This window comes from Bombina bombina, chromosome 3 (assembly GCF_027579735.1).
Source record: "Bombina bombina isolate aBomBom1 chromosome 3, aBomBom1.pri, whole genome shotgun sequence".
Lineage (NCBI taxonomy): Eukaryota > Metazoa > Chordata > Amphibia > Anura > Bombinatoridae > Bombina > Bombina bombina.
This window is the reverse complement of record NC_069501.1, coordinates 1070450661-1070473561: the sequence shown is the minus strand read 5'-3', so window position 1 is coordinate 1070473561 and position 22901 is coordinate 1070450661. Positions and strand designations below refer to the sequence as shown.

The 22901-nt window shown below is 40.2% G+C and overlaps 1 protein-coding gene across 1 annotated transcript in view; it reads left to right on the top strand.

Moving 5' to 3' along the window:
• RACGAP1 (Rac GTPase activating protein 1) overlaps positions 1-22901 on the top strand; it is a 145043-nt gene that overhangs the window by 87663 nt on the left and 34479 nt on the right. The window contains exons 11-13 of the mRNA XM_053705552.1: positions 17853-17958; positions 18043-18175; positions 18259-18388. Coding sequence (XP_053561527.1) covers positions 17853-17958; positions 18043-18175; positions 18259-18388 — 369 coding nt within the window. The remainder of the gene's footprint in view (positions 1-17852; positions 17959-18042; positions 18176-18258; positions 18389-22901) is intronic.

Here is a 22901-nt window from a genome sequence, read left to right as displayed (position 1 = left end):
CCATTACTTATGGGATATATTCTCCTTCCCAACAGGAAGTTGCAAGAGGATCACCCAAGCAGAGCTGCTATATAGCTCCTCCCCTCACATGTCATATCCAGTCATTCTCTTGCAACCCTCAACAAAGAAGGAGGTCGCGAGAGGAGCTGGAGTTTTTACTTAATTATTCTTCAATCAAAAGTTTGTTATTTTAAATGGCACCGGAGTGTGCTGTTTTTCTATATCAGGCAGTATTTGGAAGAAGAAACTGCCTGCGTTTTTTTCTATGATCTTAGCAGGCGTAACTAAGATCCACTGGCTGTTCTCAACATTCTGAGGAGTGGGGTAACTTCAGAAACTGGGAATAGCATGCGGGGTCCTCCGCAAATGAGGTATGTGCAGTACATTATTTTCTGGGAATGGAATTGACTAAGAAAATACTGCTGTTACCGTATGATGTAGTACAGCCTTAAATGCAGTAGTGGCAACTGGTATCAGGCTGATAAATGTATGCGCAGTCGAGTTATTTTCTAGGGACTAGAATTTGACTGAGAAAATACTGTTAAAACTGAAATAATACTTAAGCCTTATCTGCAGTGGTAGCGACTGGTAGCAGGCTTAGTGATAACTTTGCATGACATTGGAAAATGTTGTTTTTTAATAAAACGTTTACTGGCATGTTATTCGTTTTTGTGAGGTACTTTGGTGATAAATCTCTTTGGGCATGATTTTTTTCCACATGGCTAACATATATTTTCTGCATGGAAACCGTTATATCAGGGCTCCCACTGTTGTAAAAGGAGTGGGAGGGACCTTGTTTTAGCGCCTTGTTGCGCAGTTAAAATTCTAGCAGTCTTCCTGCTTCTTCCTCCTTGATCCAGGACGTCTCTAGAGAGCTCAGGGGTCTGCAAAATTCATTTTTGAGGGAGGTAATCAGTCACAGCAGATCTGTGACAGTGTGCTTGACTGTGATTAAAAGCGTTAAATCTTAATTGATATCCGTTTTGGGTATTGAGGGGTTAATCATCCTTTTGCTAATGGGTGCAATCCTCTGCTAATACACTTCTTGTCAAGAATTGTTTAATTATATCTGTATTTTTGAAGCGCTGCAGCGTTTTTTATATTGCTTGTAAACTTATTGAAAGTGATTTCCAAGCTTGCTAGTTTCATTGCTAAGTCTGTTTAAACATGTCTGATTCAGAGGAAACTGTTTGTTCATGTTCAAAAGCCAATGTGGAGCCCAATAGAACGATGTGTACCAATTGTATTGATATTGCTTTGAATAAAAGTCAATCTGTACCGATAGAGAAACTATCACCAGACAACAAGGGGGAAGTTATGCCACCTAACTCTCCTCACGTGTCAGTACCTGCGTCTCCCGCTCGGGAGATGCGTAGGATTGAGACGCCAAGTACATCTAGGCCCTTACAAATCACTTTACATGATATGGCTAATGTTATGAAAGAAGTATTATATAATATGCCCGAATTAAGGGGCAAGCGCGATAGCTCTGGGTTAAGGACAGAGCGCGCTGATGACACGAGAGCCATGTCTGATACTGCGTCACAATTTGCAGAACATGAGGACGGTGAGCTTCATTCTGTCGGTGACGGTTCTGATCCGGGGAGACCGGATTCAGAAAGTTCAAATTTTAAATTTAAGCTTGAGAACCTCCGTGTGTTACTAGGGGAGGTATTAGCGGCTCTGAATGATTGCGACACGGTGGCAATTCCAGAGAAGATGTGTAGGTTGGATAGATACTATGCGGTACCGGTGTGTACTGACGTCTTTCCTATACCAAAAAGACTTACAGAAATTATTAGTAAGGAGTGGGATAGACGCGGTGTGCCTTTTTCCCCTCCCCCGATATTTAGAAAAATGTTTCCTATAGACGCCACCACACGAGACTTATGGCAGACGGTCCCTAAGGTGGAGGGAGCAGTTTCTACTTTAGCTAAGCGTACCACTATCCCGGTGGAGGATAGCTGTGCTTTCTCAGATCCAATGGATAAAAAATTAGAGGGTTATCTTAAGAAAATGTTTGTTCAACAGGGTTTTATATTGCAGCCTCTTGCATGCATTGCGCCTGTCACGGCTGCAGCGGCATTCTGGTTTGAGTCTCTGGAAGAGGCGATTCGCACAGCGCCATTGGATGAGGCTTTGAGCAAAGTTAGAACCCTTAAGCAAGCTAAAGCGTTTGTTTCAGATGCCGTAGTACATCTAACCAAACCTACGGCTAAAAATTCCGGATTCGCCATACAGGCGCGCAGAGCGCTCTGGCTTAAATCCTGGTCAGCGGATGTAACTTCCAAGTCTAAGCTACTTAACATTCCTTTCAAAGGGCAGACCTTATTCGGGCACGGCTTGAAGGAAATTATTGCTGACATTACGGGAGGTAAGGGCCACGCCCTTCCTCAGGACAGGTCCAAACCAAAGGCCAAACAGTCTAATTTTCGTGCCTTTCGTAACTTCAAGGCAGGAGCAGCATCAACTTCCTCCGCTCCAAAACAGGAAGGAACTACTGCTCGTTACAGACAGGGTTGGAAAGGCAACCAGTCATGGAACAAGGGCAAGCAGGCCAGAAAGCCTACTCCCGCCCCTAAGACAGCATGAAGACAGGGCCCCCTATCCGGAGACGGATTTAGTGGGGGGGCAGACTTTCTCTCTTCGCCCAGGCTTGGGCAAGAGATGTGCAGGATCCCTGGACGTTGAAGGTTATATCTCAGGGATATCTTCTGGATTTCAAAACCTCTCCTCCACAAGGGAGGTTCCATCTATCGAGGTTATCAACAAACCTAGTAAAGAGAGAGGCATTTCTACAATGTGTACAAGACCTCTTAATCATGGGAGTGATCCACTCAGTTCCGCGATCGGAACAGGGACAAGGATTTTACTCAAATCTATTTGTGGTTCCCAAAAAAGAGGGAACCTTCAGACCAATCTTGGACTTAAAGATCATAAACAAATTCCTGAGGGTACCATCGTTCAAGATGGAAACCATTCGAACCATCCTACCCATGATCCAAGAGGGTCAATATATGACCACAGTGGACTTAAAGGATGCTTACCTTCACATACCGATTCACAAAGATCATTATCGGTACCTAAGGTTTGCCTTTCTAGACGGGCATTACCAGTTTGTGGCTCTTCCCTTCGGGTTAGCCACGGCCCCGAGAATTTTTACGAAGGTTCTGGGCTCACTTCTGGCGGTACTAAGACCACGAGGCATAGCGGTGGCTCCGTACCTAGACGACATTCTGATACAAGCGTCAAGTTTTCAGAATGCAAAGTCTCATACAGAGATAGTTCTAGCATTTCTGAGGTCGCATGGGTGGAAAGTGAACGTGGAAAAGAGTTCTCTGTTACCACTCACAAGGGTTCCTTTTCTAGGGACTCATAGATTCTGTAGAGATGAAGATTTACCTGACGGAGTCCAGGTTATCAAAGATTCTCAATGCTTGCCGTGTCCTTCATTCCGTTCCAAGCCCATCAGTAGCTCAGTGCATGGAGGTAATCGGCTTAATGGTCGCGGCAATGGACATAGTGCCATTTGCGCGCCTGCATCTCAGACCGCTGCAACTATGCATGCTCAGACAATGGAACGGGGATTACTCAGATCTGTCCCCTTTGCTAAATCTGGACCAGGAGACCAGAGATTCTCTTCCCTGGTGGTTGTCACCGGTTCATCTGTCCAAAGGAATGACCTTTCGCAGACCAGATTGGACGATTGTAACAACGGATGCCAGCCTTCTAGGCTGGGGAGCAGTCTGGAATTCCCTGAAGGCTCAGGGATCGTGGACTCAGGAGGAGAAACTCCTTCCAATAAACATTCTAGAATTAAGAGCAATATTCAATGCTCTTCTAGCTTGGCCTCAGTTAGCAAAACTGAGGTTCATCAGATTTCAGTCGGACAATATCACGACTGTGGCTTACATGAATCATCAAGGGGGAACCAGGAGTTCCCTAGTGATGTTGGAAGTCTCGAAGATAATTCGCTGGGCAGAGTCTCACTCTTGCCACCTGTCAGCGATTTACATCCCAGGCGTAGAGAACTGGGAGGCGGATTTCCTAAGTCGCCAGACTTTTCATCCGGGAGAGTGGGAACTTCACCCGGAGGTATTTGCTCAACTGATTCGTCGTTGGGGCAAACCGGATCTGGATCTCATGGCATCTCGCCAGAACGCGAAGCTTCCTTGTTACGGATCCAGGTCCAGGGACCCGGGAGCGGTGCTGGTAGATGCATTAGCAGCCCCTTGGGTTTCCACCATTTCCGTTGCTACCTCGACTGATTGCCAGGATCAAACAGGAGAGGGCATCGGTAATTCTGATAGCGCCTGCGTGGCCACGCAGGACCTGGTATGCAGACCTAGTGGACATGTCGTCCTGTCCACCATGGTCTCTTCCTCTGAGGCAGGACCTTCTAATTCAGGGTCCTTTCAACCATCCAAACCTAATTTCTCTGAGGCTGACTGCCTGGAAATTGAACGCTTGATTCTATCAAAGCGTGGGTTTTCGGATTCGGTTATTGATACATTAATACAGGCTCGGAAACCTGTGACCAGAAAAATTTACCATAAGATATGGCGTAAATATTTATATTGGTGCGAATCCAAGAGTTACTCATGGAGTAAGGTTAGGATTCCTAGGATATTGGCTTTTCTACAAGAGGGTTTAGAAAAGGGTTTATCCGCTAGTTCGCTAAAGGGACAGATTTCAGCTCTGTCTATTCTTTTACACAAACGTCTGGCAGAGAATCCAGACGTCCAGGCCTTTTGTCAGGCTTTGGCTAGAATTAAGCCTGTGTTTAAAGCTGTTGCTCCTCCGTGGAGCTTAAACTTGGTTCTTAAAGTTCTTCAGGGTGTTCCGTTTGAACCCCTTCATTCCATTGATATTAAGCTTTTATCTTGGAAAGTTTTGTTTTTGATGGCTATTTCTTCGGCTCGAAGAGTCTCTGAGTTATCTGCCTTACATTGTGATTCTCCTTATTTGATCTTTCATTCAGACAAGGTAGTACTGCGTACTAAACCTGGGTTTTTACCTAAGGTTGTTTCTAACAGGAATATCAATCTTGAGATTGTTGTTCCATCATTATGTCCTAATCCTTCTTCAAAGAAGGAACGTCTTTTGCATAATCTAGACGTGGTCCGTGCTCTGAAGTTCTACTTACAGGCAACTAAAGATTTTAGACAAACTTCTTCTCTGTTTGTCGTTTACTCTGGACAGAGGAGAGGTCAAAAGGCTTCGGCTACATCTCTCTCTTTTTGGCTTCGTAGCATAATACGTTTAGCCTATGAGACTGCTGGACAGCAGCCTCCTGAAAGAATTACGGCTCATTCCACTAGAGCTGTGGCTTCCACCTGGGCCTTTAAGAATGAGGCCTCTGTTGAACAGATTTGCAAGGCTGCAACTTGGTCTTCACTTCATACTTTTTCCAAATTTTACAAATTTGACACTTTCGCTTCTTCAGAGACTGGTTTTGGGAGAAAGGTTCTACAGGCAGTGGTTCCTTCTGTTTAATGTTCCTGCCTTGTCCCTCCCATCATCCGTGTACTTAGCTTTGGTATTGGTATCCCATAAGTAATGGATGACCCGTGGACTGAACACACTTAACAAGAGAAAACATAATTTATGCTTACCTGATAAATTTATTTCTCTTGTAGTGTGTTCAGTCCACGGCCCGCCCTGTCTTTTTAAGGCAGGTTCTAAATTTTAAAAAATTATGACTCCAGTCACCACTGCACCTTATAGTTTCTCCTTTCTCGTCTTGTTTCGGTCGAATGACTGGATATGACATGTGAGGGGAGGAGCTATATAGCAGCTCTGCTTGGGTGATCCTCTTGCAACTTCCTGTTGGGAAGGAGAATATATCCCATAAGTAATGGATGACCCGTGGACTGAACACACTACAAGAGAAATAAATTTATCAGGTAAGCATAAATTATGTTTTTTTATTGGCACCCTTTAATATGGGATAAGTTTTATGCCTAACTTGGCAGTATGAGATTGAAGAGACGGAGTTCTCTCAATGGACTGGGAAGTATTTGTCTAGAAAGATAAAGTGATAAACAATGGTATTGAGATTAAAAGCGTTTAGGATTAAGGCCTCTGTCGCTCTAATATATGGATGTACTAGCATACACTATAGAAAGACAACTGAAAAGTCAATATACCAGAGCGCCTAAGAAGCTGTGAGAATATATAAAAACAAACCGTATTTCTCTTGTAAAGGTGTATCCCGTCCACGGGTTCATCCATTACTTGTGGGATATTCTCCTTCCCAACAGGAAGCTGCAAGAGGACACCCACAGCAGAGCTGTCTATATAGCTCCTCCCCTAACTGCCACCCCCAGTCATTCTCTTGCAGCTCTCGACAAGAAAGGAAGTATAAAGAGAGATGTGGTGACTTAGTGTAGTTTTTACCTTCAATCAAAAGATTATTTTTAAACGGTACCAGCGTTGTACTGTTTTTACTCTCAGGCAGAAATAGTAAGAATAATTCTGCCTGGAGGTTTTGATGATCTTAGCAGTTTGTAACTAAGGTCCATTGCTGTTCTCACACATAACTGAAGAGTATGGAAAGAAAACTTCAGTTGGGGGGACGGTCTGCAGATTGCCTGCTTTGAGGTATGTTCAGTATATTTTTTCTAGAGAGATAAGGTTTAGAAAATGCTGACAGTGTCTGGTATATTTAAGGTAAGCCTGATACAGTGATTTAACAACAACTGGGATCATGCTTGCAAATAAGGGTAATATTCATTTTAATACTTATATTAGTGTAAAAACGTTTGCATGATTTATAAAAATAAAAACGTTTTTTCTCTGAGGGTGATGAATCTTTATTTGGGGCCTAGTTTTCCACATGGCTTGTTAGATTACTCCTAGGAGTACTTTTTTAAGGCCCTCTGACTTTGAGTGCATGGTAGGGAGGGGCCTATTTTCAAGCTCTAAATGTGCAGTTGATTTTCAGTCTGAGACATCCAGCTTCCCTGAAGGAGTCCTCTGGCTTATAGGACCTCTATAGAGGGTTTTGTTCCTGCAAAAATCGTTTTTAAGGGCAGGTAGGAGCCACAGCACAGCTGTGGTAGTGTGTTTGATTGTTTGTTAGCAGTTTTAATGTTTTTCTAATTCGTTTTTGGGGTTGAGGGGTTAATCATCCATTTGCAAGTGGGTGCAATGCTGCTTTAGTCCCTTATACACACTGTAAAAATTTCGTAGAGTTTACTACTTTTTATCACTGTTTTGCAGTTTATGTGGTAGTTTTTTTTCTCTTAAAGGCACAGTACCGTTTTTATATTATTGCTTTTTTCACATTTATTAAAGTGTTTTCCAAGCTTGCTGGTCTCATTACTAGTCTGTTAAACATGTCTGACATAGAGGAAACTCCTTGTTCATTATGTTAAGAAGCCATTGTGGAACCCCCTCTTAGAATGTGTACCAAATGCACTGACCTTTCTATAAGTTATAAAGATCATATTATGGCTTTTAAAGATTTATCACCTGAGGTTTCTGAGACTGACAAAAAGAAGGTTATGCCATCTAGCTCTCCCCACGTGTCAGAACCTATAACTCCCGCTCAAGGGACGCCAAGGACATCTAGCACGTCCAATGCGTTTACCTTACAAGACATGGCGGTAGTTATGAATCAAGTTGTCATTGATACCTTAATTCAGGTTCGAAAGCCTGTCACCAGGAAGATCTATCATAAGATATGGTGTAAATATCTTCACTGGTGTGAATCCAAGGGTTACTCATGGAGTAAGGTCAGGATTCCTAGGATATTATCTTTTCTCCAAGAAGGATTGGAGAAGGGATTGTCAGCTAGTTCCTTAAAGGGACAGATTTCTGCTCTGTCTATTCTTTTGCACAAATGTCTGGCTGAGGTTCCAGACGTTCAGGCGTTTTGTCAAACTTTAGTTAGAATCAAGCCTGTGTTTAAACCTGTTGCTCCGCCATGGAGTTTAAATTTAGTTCTTAAAGTTCTTCAAGGGGTTCCGTTTGAACCTTTGCATTCCATAGATATTGAGCTTTTATCTTGGAAAGTTCTGTTTTTAGTAGCTATCTCCTCGGCTCGAAAAGTTTCGGAGTTATCTGCTTTACAATGTGATTCCCCTTATCTGATTTTCCATGCAGATATGGTAGAGTTACGTACCAAACCTGGGTTTCTTCCTAAGGTGGTATCTAATAAGAATATCAATCAGGAGATTGTTGTTCCTTCACTATGTCCTAATCCTCCTTCAAAGAAGGAACGTCTATTACACAATCTTGATGTGGTTCGTGCTTTAAAGTTTTATTTACAAGCTACGAAGGATTTTCGTCAAACATCTGCTTTGTTTGTTGTCTGCTCTTTTCTTGGTCCTGTGATTTATTTGGATATTGCAATTGCTTCATTTTCTCTGTTTACTTTAAGATCAAGTATCAGATTATGATTTATTTTAGCATTGTTAAAGGGACAACATTTACTAGACTAGGTGCTGTTGCATTTGTCTTGTTTTGCATTTATTGATTATGCAAGTCCACTGTATTGGCTGGTCCTTTAAACTGGACTATCATGCTAATAATTTCATTTGTGTCTTCATTTTATTGAATATTTTTGCAAATGAGGGTTAATCTATGTCTTTAGCTTTTTTAGCTAGAAGAATTTTGTGATTTTTAAAAAAAAAATAAAAAAAAAATCCATATTTCTTTTGTTATAAGATAATCAATTATTTGTTTTATAATTGGATTCAATTCTTAACTGTTACTCTGGGCTTCAAGATTGAGTTCTAAGACTAAAACTTTAAGCTTATACTAGTTTGGTTGTTCTTATTAAGGAACGAATTCCTGAGTTCTTTCCCAAGTAACATGTTTATATTTGGAGTTCGAAATCAGCTCCCTAATATTGCGATGTACGTGCCGTATTCCAGCTTGGCTGGTAAGGGGCAGGTTAAGACTTCTTTTGAAATTTATTTTGTCCAAATTTCTCTGATTTTATTTCAGTAAGGCTAACACTTTCTTTAACTGTGTTTCTGTCCTATATATTTTGGGTACTGTTGAAGCATGGCTGGGCACCCATGGGGTTCAAGCGCTGCTCAGACCTGGAATCTTCTGGGGTATTTCTTCCAGTTCCTTTTGAGGAACCGGGTTTTGGAGTTTTATTCAAACTATTTTGCCTTTTTATGGTCATTGATAGCATTATTTGTTTTCATTAGATACAATAAATGCATATTTTAATTTTTCTGTTTTCATTCAGATTATTTTCTGAGGATGCGGAATCTCATATGATTCACTTGCTCTTCAGGACATAGAGGTTCTTTTTTTCAAAAGCTCTTGATTCCTCACACAAGGGTCACCTTTTTTAGGTTTCCAGATAGTTTGTGTCACTGTCCTTGTCTCTATCAGACAAGGGATAATTTTATTGGGTTCCGTCTATCGGTACCTTTTAGTCTCTATTATTTCCTTCAGTTGCTATATATGCATAGAAGTTTTTAGGTCTTATGGCCACAGCATTGGATTCAATTCCCTTTGCTCATTTTCACTAGAAAGAACCTTTCCAGTCTTTTATAAGTGTTGTTTCTTCAAGAACATGGTTGGAGGATCAATTTACCAAAAAGTTTGTTTGATTCCTCAGACAAGGGTAACCTTTTGGTTTCAGCTTGTCGAAACCTTCAGTCTCGATCTTTCCCTTCGGTAGCCTTATGCATGGAAATTCTAGGTCTTATGACTGCTGCATTGGACGCGATCCCCTTTGCTCGTTTTCACATGCGACCTCTTCAACTCTGTATGCTGAACCAGTGGTGCAGGGATTATACAAAGATATCTCAATTAATATCTTTAAAACCGATTGTACGACACTCTCTGACGTGGTGGACAGACCACCATCGTTTAGTTCAGGGGGCTTCTTTTGTTCTTCCGACCTGGACTGTGATTTCAACAGATGCAAGTCTGACAGGTTGGGGAGCTGTTTGGGGGTCTCTGACAGCACAAGGGGTTTGGGATTCTCAGGAGGTGAGATTACCAATCAACATTTTGGAACTCCGTGCAATTTTCAGAGCTCTTCAGTCATGGCCTCTTCTAAAGAGAGAGTCGTTCATTTGTTTTCAGACGGACAATGTCACAACCGTGGCATATGTCAATCAGCAAGGAGGGACTCACAGTCCTCTGGCTATGAAAGAAGTATCTCGAATACTGGTATGGGCGGAATCCAGCTCCTGTCTAATTTCTGCGGTTCATATCCCAGGTATAGACAATTGGGAAGCGGATTATCTCAGTCGCCAAACGTTGCATCCGGGCGAATGGTCTCTTCACCCAGAGGTATTTCTTCAGATTGTTCAAATGTGGGGACTTCCAGAAATAGATCTGATGGCTTCTCATCTAAACAAGAAGCTTCCCAGGTATCTGTCCAGATCCAGGGATCCTCAAGCGGAGGCAGTGGATGCATTGTCACTTCCTTGGAAGTATCATCCTGCCTATATCTTTCCGCCTCTAGTTCTTCTTCCAAGAGTGATTTCCAAGATTCTAAAGGAATGCTCGTTTGTTCTGCTGGTGGCTCCAGCATGGCCTCACAGGTTTTGGTATGCGGATCTTGTCCGGATGGCCACTTGCTAACCGTGGACTCTTCCGTTAAGACCAGACCTATCGCAAGGTCCTTTTCTCCATCAGGATCTCAAATCCTTAAATTTGAAGGTATGGAGATTGAACGCTTGATTCTCAGTCATAGAGGTTTCTCTGACTCTGTGATTAATACTATGTTACAGGCTCGTAAAACTGTATCTAGGAAGATATATTATCGAGTCTGGAAGATTTACATTTCTTGGTGTTTTTCTCATCATTTTTCTTGCCATTCTTTTAGAATTCCTAGAATTTTACAGTTTCCTCAGGATGGTTTGGATAAAGGTTTGTCTGCAAGTTCCTTGAAAGGACAAATCTCTGCTCTTTCTGTTCTTTTTCACAGAAAGATTGCTAGTCTTCCTGATATTCATTGTTTTGTACAAGCTTTGGCTCGTATAAAACCTGTTATTAAGTCAATTTCTCCTCCTTGGAGTTTGAATTTGGTTCTGGGGGCTCTTCAAGCTCCTCCGTTTGAACCTATGCATTCGCTGGACATTAAAGTAGAGAAATTGTGGTTCCTTCATTGTGTCCTAATCCTAAGAATTCTAAGGAAAAGTCGTTGCATTCTTTGGATGTAGTTAGAGCTTTGAAATATTATGTTTAAGCTACTAAGGATTTCCGAAAGACTTCTAGTCTATTTGTTATCTTTTCCGGTTCTAGGAAAGGTCAGAAGGCTTCTGCCATTTCTTTGGCATCTTGGTTAAAATCTTTGATTCATCATGCTTATGTCGAGTCGGGTAAATCTCCGCCTCAAAGGATTACAGCTCATTCTACTAGGTCAGTTTCTACTTCCTGGGCGTTTAGGAATGAAGCTTCGGTTGATCAGATTTGCAAAGCAGCCACTTGGTCTTCTTTGCATACTTTTACTAAATTCTACCATTTTGATGTGTTTTCTTCTTTTGAAGCAGTTTTTGGTAGAAAAGTACTTCAGGCAGCTGTTTCAGTTTGATTCTTCTGCTTCTAATTTCAGTTTTTTTTCATTATAAGATTTAAACTTTGTTTTGGGTGTGGATTTTTTTCAGCGGAATTGGCTGTCTTTATTTTATCCCTCCCTCTCTTGGGTATTCATTATCCCATACGTCACTAGCTCATGGACTCTTGCTAATTACATGAAAGAAAACATAATTTATGTAAGAACTTACCTGATAAATTCATTTCTTTCATATTAGCAAGAGTCCATGAGGCCCACCCTTTTGTGGTGGTTATGATTTTTTTGTATAAAGCACAATTATTCCAATTCCTTATTTTTTATGCTTTCGCACTTTTTTCTTATCACCCCACTTCTTGGCTATACGTTAAACTGATTTGTGGGTGTGGTGAGGGGTGTATTTGTAGGCATTTTGAGATTTGGGAAACTTTGCCCCTCCTGGTAGTAATGTATATCCCATACGTCACTAGCTCATGGACTCTTGCTAATATGAAAGAAATGAATTTATCAGGTAAGTTCTTACATAAATTATGTTTTTCTATTTTAATTTTAGAATAGGGTAGGGCATTTTTTTATTTTGAGGGGCTTTATTTTATTAGGGGGGTTTAGAGTAGGTGTAATTAGCTTAAAATTGTTGTAATATTTTTATTATGTTTGTAATTATTTTTTTTATTTTTTGTACTTTAGTTAGTTTATTTAATTGTATTTATTTGTAGGTATTTTATGTAATTAATTTATTGATAGTGTAGTGTTAGGTTTAATTGTAGATAATTGTAGGTATTTTATTTCATTAATTTATTGATAGTGTAGTGTTAGGTTTAATTGTAACTTAGGTTAGGATTTATTTTACAGGTAATTTTGTAATTATTTTAACTAGGTAGCTATTAAATAGTTATTAACTATTTAATAGCTATTGTACCTGGTTAAAATAAATACAAAGTTGTCTGTAAAATAAACATAAATCCTAAAATAGCTACAATATAATTATAATTTATATTGTAGCTATATTAGGGTTTATTTTACAGGTAAGTATTTAGCTTTAAATAGGAATAATTTATTTAATAAGAGTTAATTTATTTCGTTAGATTTAAGTTATATTTAACTTAGGGGGGTGTTAGTGTTAGGGTTAGACTTAGCTTTAGGGGTTAATACATTTATACATTTATTATAGTAGCGGTGAGGTCCGGTCGGCAGATTAGGGGTTAATAAGTGTAGGTAGGTGTCGGCGACGTTGAGGGGGGCAGATTAGAGGTTAATAAATATAATATAGGGGTCGGCGGTGTTAGGGGCAGCAAATTAGGGGTACATAACTAATGTAGGTGGCGGTCGGCAGATTAGGGGTCTTCAAAAACTGTAAGTGGATCTTCGGGGGTTAGTGTTAGGTTTTATTAAGGGTTTATTGGGTGGATTTTATTTTTAGATTAGGGTTTGGGCACAGAAAAAGAGCTAAATGCCCTTTTAAGGGCAATGCCCATCCAAATGCCCTTTTCATGGCAATGGGAAGCTTAGGTTTATTTAGATAGGATTTTTTGTTGTGTGGGTGGTGGGTTTTGCTGTTGGGGGGTTGTTTGTATATTTTTTTTTACAGGTAAAAAAGCTGATTTATTTGGGGCAATGCCCCGCAAAAGGCCCTTTTTAAGGGCTATTGGCAGTGTAGGCTAGGTTTTTTTTTATTTTGGGGGGGCTTTTTTATTTTGATATGGCTATTAGATTAGGTGTAATTAGTTTAAATATTTGATAATTTCTTTTTTGTTTTGTTTAATTTAGTGTTTATTTTTTGTGTAATTTAGTTAGTTGTATTTAATGTAATTTTATTTAATTTGAGTGTAAGGTAGCTTAGGTTTCATTTCACAGGTAAGTTTGTATTTATTTTTACTAGGTAGCTAGTAAATAGTTAATATCTATTTACTAACTAGTCTACCTAGATAAAATAAATACATAGCTGTGAAATAAAAATAAAACCTAAGCTAGATACAATAGAACTATTAGTTATATTGTAGCAAGCTTAGGGTTTATTTTATAGGTAAGTAGTTTTAAATAGGAATTATTTAGGTAATGATAGTAGGTTTTATTTAGATTTATTTTAATTATATTAAAGTTAGAGGCTTTAGGGTTATTTAGGTTTAGGGGATAATATATTTAGTGTTGGTAATGTGGGAGGCCAGAGGTTTAGGGGTAAATAACTTAAGTATAGTGGCTGCGGCGACTTTGGGGGCGGCAGATTAGGGGTTAATAAGTGTAATGTAGGGGGCGGCAGATTAGGGGTTAATAAGTGTAATGTAGGGGGCGGCAGATTAGGGGTGTTTAGACTCGGGGTTTATGTTAGGGTGTTAGGTGTAAACATACATTTTCTTTCCCCATAGCAATCAATGGGGCTGTGTTACGGAGCTTTACGCTCCTTTATTGCAGTTGTTAAGCTTTTTTTTAGCCGGCTCTCCCCATTAATGTCTATGGGGAAATCGTGCACGAGCACGTAAAACCAGCTCAAAGCAGCGCTGGTTTTTGTGTGCGGTATGGAGCTCAACGCTGCCATATTGCATGCTAACGCCGGGTTTTTGCAAACCTGTAATAGCAGCGTTATTAAAGGTGAGCGGTGGAAATAACTTATTACCGAGCCGCTCATAACGCAAAACTTGTAATCTGGCCGATTATTAGTAAAAGCCGCTGTATGTCTGTCAAAACTCTACAGACAAACAAAACATAGTTCTGTAACAATTCCCAAATAAGGGGTGAAATTAGTGTTCATTCTGTAGGTGCACCTTAAAAAATAGTCACAGATATAATTCACAAAAGTAAATGTGGTGAAAATGTTCCAAAGAACAAAGGAATCAGTGCCTGCTGTGATGATCCTGTAGTGACAGCAACCTTCAGAGAGTTTCGGCTTATTCGACAAGGGCTTTTGCTTCCTCATGGGCATTCAAAATCTGTGGAACAGATTTGCAAGGCTGCAATTTGGTCCTCTCTTCACACTTTTTCAAATTTCTATAAATTTGACACTTTTGCCTCGGCTATGGCTGCTTTTGGGGGAATGGTTCTTCAAGCAGTGGTGCCTTCCGTTTAGGTTCCCTGTCTTGTCCCTCCCTTATCTGTGTACTCTAGCTTGGGTATTGATTCCCAATAATAATTAGATGATCCGTGTACTCATCGTCTCATCAAAAAGAAAAGGAAAATTTTATGCTTACCTGATAAATTTATTTCTTTTTTGACACGATGAATCCACCGCCCGCCCTGTTCTATAGACAGGTTGTTGGTTTGTTATAAACTTCAAACACCTCTGCACCTTGTTGCTTCCTTTCTCTCCTTTACTTCGGTCGAATGACTGGGGTGGGAGGGAAGGGAGGTGATATTGAACAGCTTTGCTGTGGTGCTCTTTGCCGCCTCCTGCTGGGCAGGAGTGATATTCCCAATAGTAATTAGATGATCCGTGGACTTATTGTGTCAAAAAAGAAATACATTTATCAGGTAAGCATATATTTTCTTTTTTGGTTCAAAATTGGATTCTATTATCTCCACTGTTACTGGGGGTAAGGGAGTTTTTCTGCCCCAAGACAAGAAATCGAAGGGTAAATTTAAAGCTCCCAATCCTTTTCGTTCCTTTAGTCAGAATAGAGAACAGAAAACCACTCTTCCCCTAAGGCCTCTGGCTCTAATTGGAGATCATCTCCGAATTGGATTAAATCCAAGCCTTATAAGAAACCAAATCCTGCCCTTAAACCTATATGAAGGTGCGGCCCTCAAGCCAGTTCTTCTGGTAGGGGGCAGACTAAAGCTATTTCAAAGAGCTTGGACAAACTCTGTCCAAAATCAGTGGATTCAGAATATTATTTCTTTGGGGTGTCAAATAGGATTCAAAATAAGACTTCCTTTTGTAAAGATTCTTTCTTACCCATGTAACATAAAACCCAGAATAAGCTCAAGTCTTTCTGAAATGTGTTTTAGATCTATAACTTTTAGGGGTAATTTTTCCCAGTTCCACAGCAGGGTTGGATTGGGGTTTTTATTCAAATCTATTCATTGTATCTATGAAAAAAATTATTTCAGACCTATTTTGGAGCTGAAAACTTTAAATGGTTTTGTAAGCGTCCCAACTTTCAAGATGGTGACTATAAGGACTATTCTGCCTTTTGTTCAGCAAGGTCACTTTATGCCCACAATAGACTTGCAGGACGCTTACCTTCACAATCCGATTCATCCAGATCACTATCGTTTTTTGAGATTCTCTTTTCTAAACAAGCATTACTAATTTGTTCCTCTTCCGTTTGGCCTTGCAACAGCACCAGCCTGGAGGTTGAATGCCAAGTATTAAAACACAGATTTCTCTGATTATTATTGACACTGATTCAAGCCAGAATGGTGCTCTTCCAGAGGGTTTTCTTAGTATTCTTTTAGGATTCCTAGAATTATTCAGTTTTTACAAGATGGCCTTGACAAGATTGTGTCTAGCTCCTTAAAAGGTCAAACTTCTGCTTTATCTGTTCTCTTTCATAGAAAGTTAGCTAAGCTTTCTGACATTTAGACTTTTGTCCAGGCACAAGTAAGAATCAGGCCAGTTGTCAGACAATTTTCTCTGCCCTATAATCTGTGCCATATAATTTGAACCTAGTTATTTGTTCTGCAAGGTCCTCCATTTGAACCAATGCATTCCATTGATATAAAAATGTTATCTTGGAAAGTGCTTTTCTTGTTGGCAAACTCGTCCTAGCTAGGAGAGTTTCTGAATTGTCGGCTTTGGCCTGTTCTTCATTTTTAGGTTTTCATAAAGATAAAGCTGCTGTTCGGTAAAGCGGTAGTTTCTTCGGAAAATATAATTCGGGAGATTGTTGTTCCTTTGTGTTCAGATCCTGCTAATTCTAAATCGTTGTGTGCCCCAAGAGCTGGACGCCAATGGTGGCACGCAACGATTGGAGGACGCTGGATTAGTCATCGATCTGCAAAATAAAGGAGGATCGGCGGTAAGTGTTGGTAAAGTGCCCCTGTTTTTAACAGTATTTTTAAATACTGGGCTTTAATTTGTTAAAGTGAAGGTCAATTTTGATGATTTAGTGCCCGGTTTTTAATATACCTATTAAAAACAAAATTGTTTAGTTCTTCAAAATTGACATTTCCCTCTCTTTCTTCAAAAACTTACCTTTTCATTCTGGCAGCCGCTCCCCGGGGGAATCTTGGCCTGATGCAACGCCGTGATTGGAGGAAGCCGGATTCGTCATTTTGGATCCTCATATTTTCTATGCTTATCAACAGCTTGTATTTTCCTATCTATGGTGCCATCTTGTAAAACGTGTGCACCCAAGTCATGTGATGTGCACGGCAGCTTCTTCTCTCACTGATATAACTTATAGAAGGGCAGGCAAATTGTCAATGCTCATTCACGGTAATGCATTGCAGTATATGAGGACAAAGTTCAATTTTATGTGTAAAACAGTAACTTCAGGGTACATAAAACATTGAAAATATGTTTTATAATATAAGAACAAATCTCCACAGTCTGTTTCACTCACTGTTCACTGCTTATAACTGAAAGAAGCAATTGCCAGCCTGATGTTCAGTGGCAGGGGGGAGGAGGGAAGGGGAGAGAGTCTAACAGCCGTTTTTTTTTTACTTGCTGTTATTCAGAGATCTCTGCAATATCCAAGGAGATATTTCTCTGAACGCCACTGAACATCGGGCTGGGGATTACTTCTTTCAGTTATAAGCAGTCGGTGTACACGTGACTGCAGTGCCTGTGTGTAATGTACGTTACAAGATGGCACCCTACATAGGAAAGCACAAGCAGCATAGAAAATATGAGGCATCTTCTTGAAGAGCTTGTAGTAAGCTGAATATACAGCATTGAGAACAGTGTATTAGTTTGTTGATTCCTCAGAAACCGTTCAGAAAATCTTAAGCAGGTGTTAAGTGTCCCTTTAAAGCTTTGGCTTCCTCCTAATGGCGGAAATTATATATCACATGTTATGGAACCCTATGGATTCCGAAAGAAAATAATTTTGGGTAAGCATAAACTATCCTACACCCCACTGGGGAGTGTAATTTTGTCTGCTGGGTATGTTTTTACAAATGCTAGTCAATAGCCTAAGTTCTGACATAACATACCTAAGTATAGAAACATTCTGCATAGGTTGGGATACCACAGGCTAAATCGGCTATTTCAATTGCCAAAATAAGGCTAATGGTTCTACTTGTAAATAATTTACAGGTAAAATTGATCATTGGGGACAAATTAAAGGGGAGAAACTGTCCCTTTAAGATATAAATATTTAATTAAACTGAGATATGTAGAGTATCAGACTTATCAGTATCAATTTGTTACACCTACATTCCCTAATCCCTTTTTTTTTTTTTTTTTTTTTTTTTTTAACAGAAATACCTGATGACGATAACAGTATTGCTGCAATTTACCAAGCTGTCGATGAACTTCCAGCAGCCAATAGAGACACTTTAGCTTATTTGATGATACACCTACAAAGGTCAGTTGAAATACAATGTTCAGTTGAAAGATCTTATAAACTTGTCATTATAGCTTTTTGCTTTTTTTTTTTTTTTTTGTATAGAGTGGCTCAGAGCCCAGACTGTAGGATGGATGTGACCAACCTTGCCAAGGTGTTTGGCCCAACACTTGTGGGACATGCGGTGCCTGATCCAGATCCCATGACTATCCTGCAGGATACACGACGTCAACCAAAAGTAGGGTTTAATCTCTTAGTTGAGCATATGTGCTAACAGCTAAGTGAGCTTATAGTAAATACATTTTTTAACATTAAATTTAGGTGGTAGAGCGTCTTATGTCATTACCAGCAGAATACTGGAGCCAATTCATGATGGTGGAAAATATGGATCCTTCACATATAATCTCAAATGCAAATGTCTTTAACACTCCTCAGACTCCTGATATGAAAGGTAAGATGTTTTTATTTGTGAAAGAATAAATAAATGCTGCATCTATTTAATTAACAAATCGATCTGCCATTTTCTTTCTTATGACACGGTGAGTCTACGGGATCATCAATTACGGTTGGGGATATCACTCCTGGCCAACAGGAGGCGGCAAAGAGCACCACAGCAAAGCTGTTAAGTATTACTTCCCTTCCCACAACCTCCAGTCATTCTATTTGCCTTCAGTACAATGAAGAGGTGAAGTTTTTGGTGTCTGAAGAGAGGATTTATTTCACTTCAATCACGATTTTATTATTTTGAAAGCCAAAGTTGGTTTGCTCTGACTTTTCCTCTCAAGATTCGGTATAGCCGTACTCCACGTTAGTCCCTTTAGTAGGGCAGTCAGTGGTGGCTTTTAAGCAGTTAGGAAAACTCTGTAAGGACCACCTCACAAGGTTCCTAACATGTTTGCTGCCCTAGTATAGAAATCCTGAGTAGCTTTACTCTGATCTTTGTTTCAGTCCTCACATTGTGTGAGTGGTCCTCCTGCCGGACAGCTAGATGCAAGTAAGTGCCTATTATCTTTTGGGGCTAGGAGAGTGGCACTTCAGAGTCAATAAAAATACATTGGGCTCTCAGGATTTTGTGAAGTCCCATCAAATTGCAGAGTGGGGATTATTAAAGGGACACTGAGCCCAAATTTTTCCTTTTGTGATTCAGATAGAGCATGCCATTTTAAGCAAACTTCTAATTTACTCCTATTATCAAATTTTATTCATTCTCTTTGTATCTTTATTTGAAAAGCAAGAATGTAAGGTTAGATGCCAGCCCATATTTGGTGAACAACCTGGGTTGTTCTTGATGATTGGTGGATAAATTCACCCACCAATAAACAAGTGCTGTCCATGGTGCTTAACTAAAATTTGTCTCCTTAGCTTAGATGCCTTCTTTTTCAAATAAATATAGCAAGAAAACGAAGAATTTGTTAATAGGAGTAAATTAGAAAGTTGTTTTAAAATTGCATGCTCTATCTTTACATCCTTTTAAAGGGATGTAAAACCCAATTTCTCCAACATTGGTGTGTCCGGTCCACGGCGTCATCCTTACTTGTGGGATATTCTCTTCCCCAACAGGAAATGGCAAAGAGTCCCAGCAAAGCTGGTCACATGATCCCTCCTAGGCTCCGCCCACCCCAGTCATTCTCTTTGCCGTTGCACAGGCAACATCTCCACGGAGATGGTTAAGAGTTTTTTGGTGTTTAAATGTAGTTTTATTCTTCTATCAAGTGTTTGTTATTTTAAAATAGTACTGGTATGTACTATTTACTCTGAAACAGAAAAGGATGAAGATTTCTGTTTGTAAGAGGAAGATGATTTTTAGCAGACAGTAACTAAAATCGATTGCTGTTTCCACACAGGACTGTTGAGATGAAGTAACTTCAGTTGGGGGAAACAGTTAGCAGTCTTTTCTGCTTAAGGTATGACTAGCCATATTTCTAACAAGACCATGTAATGCTGGAAGGCTGTCATTTCCCCTCATGGGGACCGGTAAGCCATTTTCTTAGTTAAACATAAAAGAATAAAGGGCTTCAAAAAGGGCTTAAAAACTGGTAGACATTTTTCTGGGCTAAAACAATTGCTTTACTAGGCATATTATGCAGATTCTAACTAATTATTGGTATTATAATCTTGGGGAACGTTTAGAAAAACGGCAGGCACTGTGTTGGACACCTTTTTCAGATGGGGGCCTTTCTAGTTATAGACAGAGCCTCATTCTGGGACTGTATAGGGGTTAAATGTAAAAACGGCTCCGGTTCCGTTAATTTAAGGGTTAAAGCTCTGAAATTTGGTGTGCAATACTTTTAATGCTTTAAGACACTGTGGTGAAATTTTGGTGAATTTTGAACAATTCCTTCATACTTTTTCACATATTCAGTAATAAAGTGTTTTCAGTTTGAAATTTAAAGTGACAGTAACGGTTTTATTTTAAAACGTTTTTTGTGCTTTGTTGACAAGTTTAAGCCTGTTTAACATGTCTGTACCATCAGATAAGCTATGTTCTATATGTATGAAAGCCAATGTGTCTCCCCATTTAAATTTATGTGATAATTGTGCCATAGTGTCCAAACAAAGTAAGGACAGTAATGCAACAGATAATGATATTGCCCAAGATGATTCCTCAAATGAGGGGAGTAAACATGATACTACATCATCCCCTACTGTGTCTACACCAGTTATGCCCACACAGGAGGCCCCTAGTACATCTAGTGCGCCAATACTTATTACCATGCAACAATTAACGGCTGTAATGGATAACTCCATAGCAAATCTTTTATCCAAAATGCCTACTTATCAGAGAAAGCGCGATTGCTCTGTTTTAAACACTGAAGAGCAAGAGGACGCTGATAACTGTTCTGATATACCCTCACACCAATCTCAAGGGGCCATGAGGGAGGTTTTGTCTGATGGAGAAATTTCAGATTCAGGAAAAATTTCTCATCAAGCTGAACCTGATGTTGTGACATTTAAATTTAAATTAGAACATCTCCGCGCACTGCTTAAGGGAGGTGTTATCTACTCTGGATGATTGTGACAATTTGGTCATTCCAGAGAAATTATGTAAGATGGACAAGTTCCTAGAGGTTCCGGTGCCCCCCGGCGCTTTTCCTATACCCAAGCGGGTGGCGGACATAGTAAATAAAGAGTGGGAAAGGCCCGGCATACCTTTTTGTTCCCCCCCCCCTATATTTAAGAAATTATTTCCTATAGTCGACCCCAGAAAGGACTTATGGCAGACAGTCCCCAAGGTCGAGGGGGCGGTTTCTACTCTAAACAAACGCACTACTATTCCTATCGAATATAGTTGTGCTTTCAAAGATCCTATGGATAAGAAATTGGAGGGTTTGCTTAAAAAGATTTTTGTACAGCAAGGTTACCTTCTACAACCAATTTCATGCATTGTTCCTGTCACTACGGCAGCGTGTTTCTGGTTCGAGGAACTAGAAAAATCGCTCCGTAAAGAATCTTCGTATGAGGAGGTTATGGACAGAGTTCAAGCACTTAAATTGGCTAACTCTTTTGTTTTAGATGCCGCTTTGCAATTAGCTAGATTAGCGGCGAAAAATTCAGGGTTTGCTGTCGTGGCGTGCAGAGTGCTTTGGCTAAAGTCTTGGTCAGCGGATGTGTCTTCCAAGAAAAAATTGCTTAACATTCCTTTCAAAGGTAAAACATTATTTGGACCTGATTTGAAAGAGATTATTTCAGACATCACTGGGGGAAAGGGCCACGCCCTCCCACAGGATAGGTCTTTTAAGGCTAATAATAAGCCTAATTTTCGTCCCTTTCGCAGAAACGGACCAGTCTCTAATTCTGTATCCTCTAAGCAAGAGGGTAATACTTCACAACCCAAACCAGCCTGGAAACCAATGCAAGGCTGGAACAAGGGTAAGCAGGCCAAGAAGCCTACAACTGCTACCAAAACAGCATGAAGGGATAGCGCCCGATCCGGGACCGGATCTAGTGGGGGGCAGACTTTCTCTCTTTGCTCAGGCTTGGGCAAGAGATGTTCAGGATCCTTGGGCGCTAGAAATAGTTTCTCAAGGTTATCTCCTGGAATTCAAGGAACTACCCCCAAGGGGAAGGTTCCACAGGTCTCAATTATCTTCAAACCAAATAGAGACAGGCATTCTTACATTGTGTAGAAGACCTGTTAAAGATGGGAGTGATACATCCAGTTCCAATAAGAGAACAAGGAATGGGATTTTATTCCAATCTGTTCATAGTTCCCAAAAAAGAGGGAACATTCAGACCAATTTTGGATCTGAAGATCCTAAACAAATTTCTCAGGGTACCATCGTTCAAAATGGAAACTATTCGAACGATCCTACCTACTATCCAGGAAAATCAATTTATGACTACCGTGGATTTAAAGGATGCGTACCTACATATTCCTATCCACAAGGAACATCATCAGTTCCTAAGGTTCGCTTTTCTGGACAAGCATTACCAGTTTGTGGCTCTTCCATTTGGATTAGCCACTGCTCCAAGGATTTTCACAAAGGTACTAGGGTCCCTTCTAGCGGTTCTAAGACCAAGGGGCATTGCAGTAGTACCTTACTTGGACGACATCCTGATTCAAGCGTCGTCCCTGTCAAAAGCAAAGGCTCATACGGACATCGTCCTAGCCTTTCTCAGATCTCACGGATGGAAGGTGAACAAAGAAAAAAGTTCTCTGTCCCCGTCAACAAGAGTTCCCTTCTTGGGAACAATAATAGATTCCTTAGAAATGAGGATTTTTCTGACAGAGGTCAGAAAATCAAAACTTCTAAGCTCTTGTCAAGTACTTCATTCTGTTCCTCGTCCTTCCATAGCGCAGTGCATGGAAGTAATCGGATTGATGGTTGCAACAATGGACATAGTTCCTTTTGCACGAATTCATCTAAGACCATTACAACTGTGCATGCTCAGACAGTGGAATGGGGATTATACAGACTTGTCTCCGACGATTCAAGTAGATCAAAAGACCAGAGATTCACTCC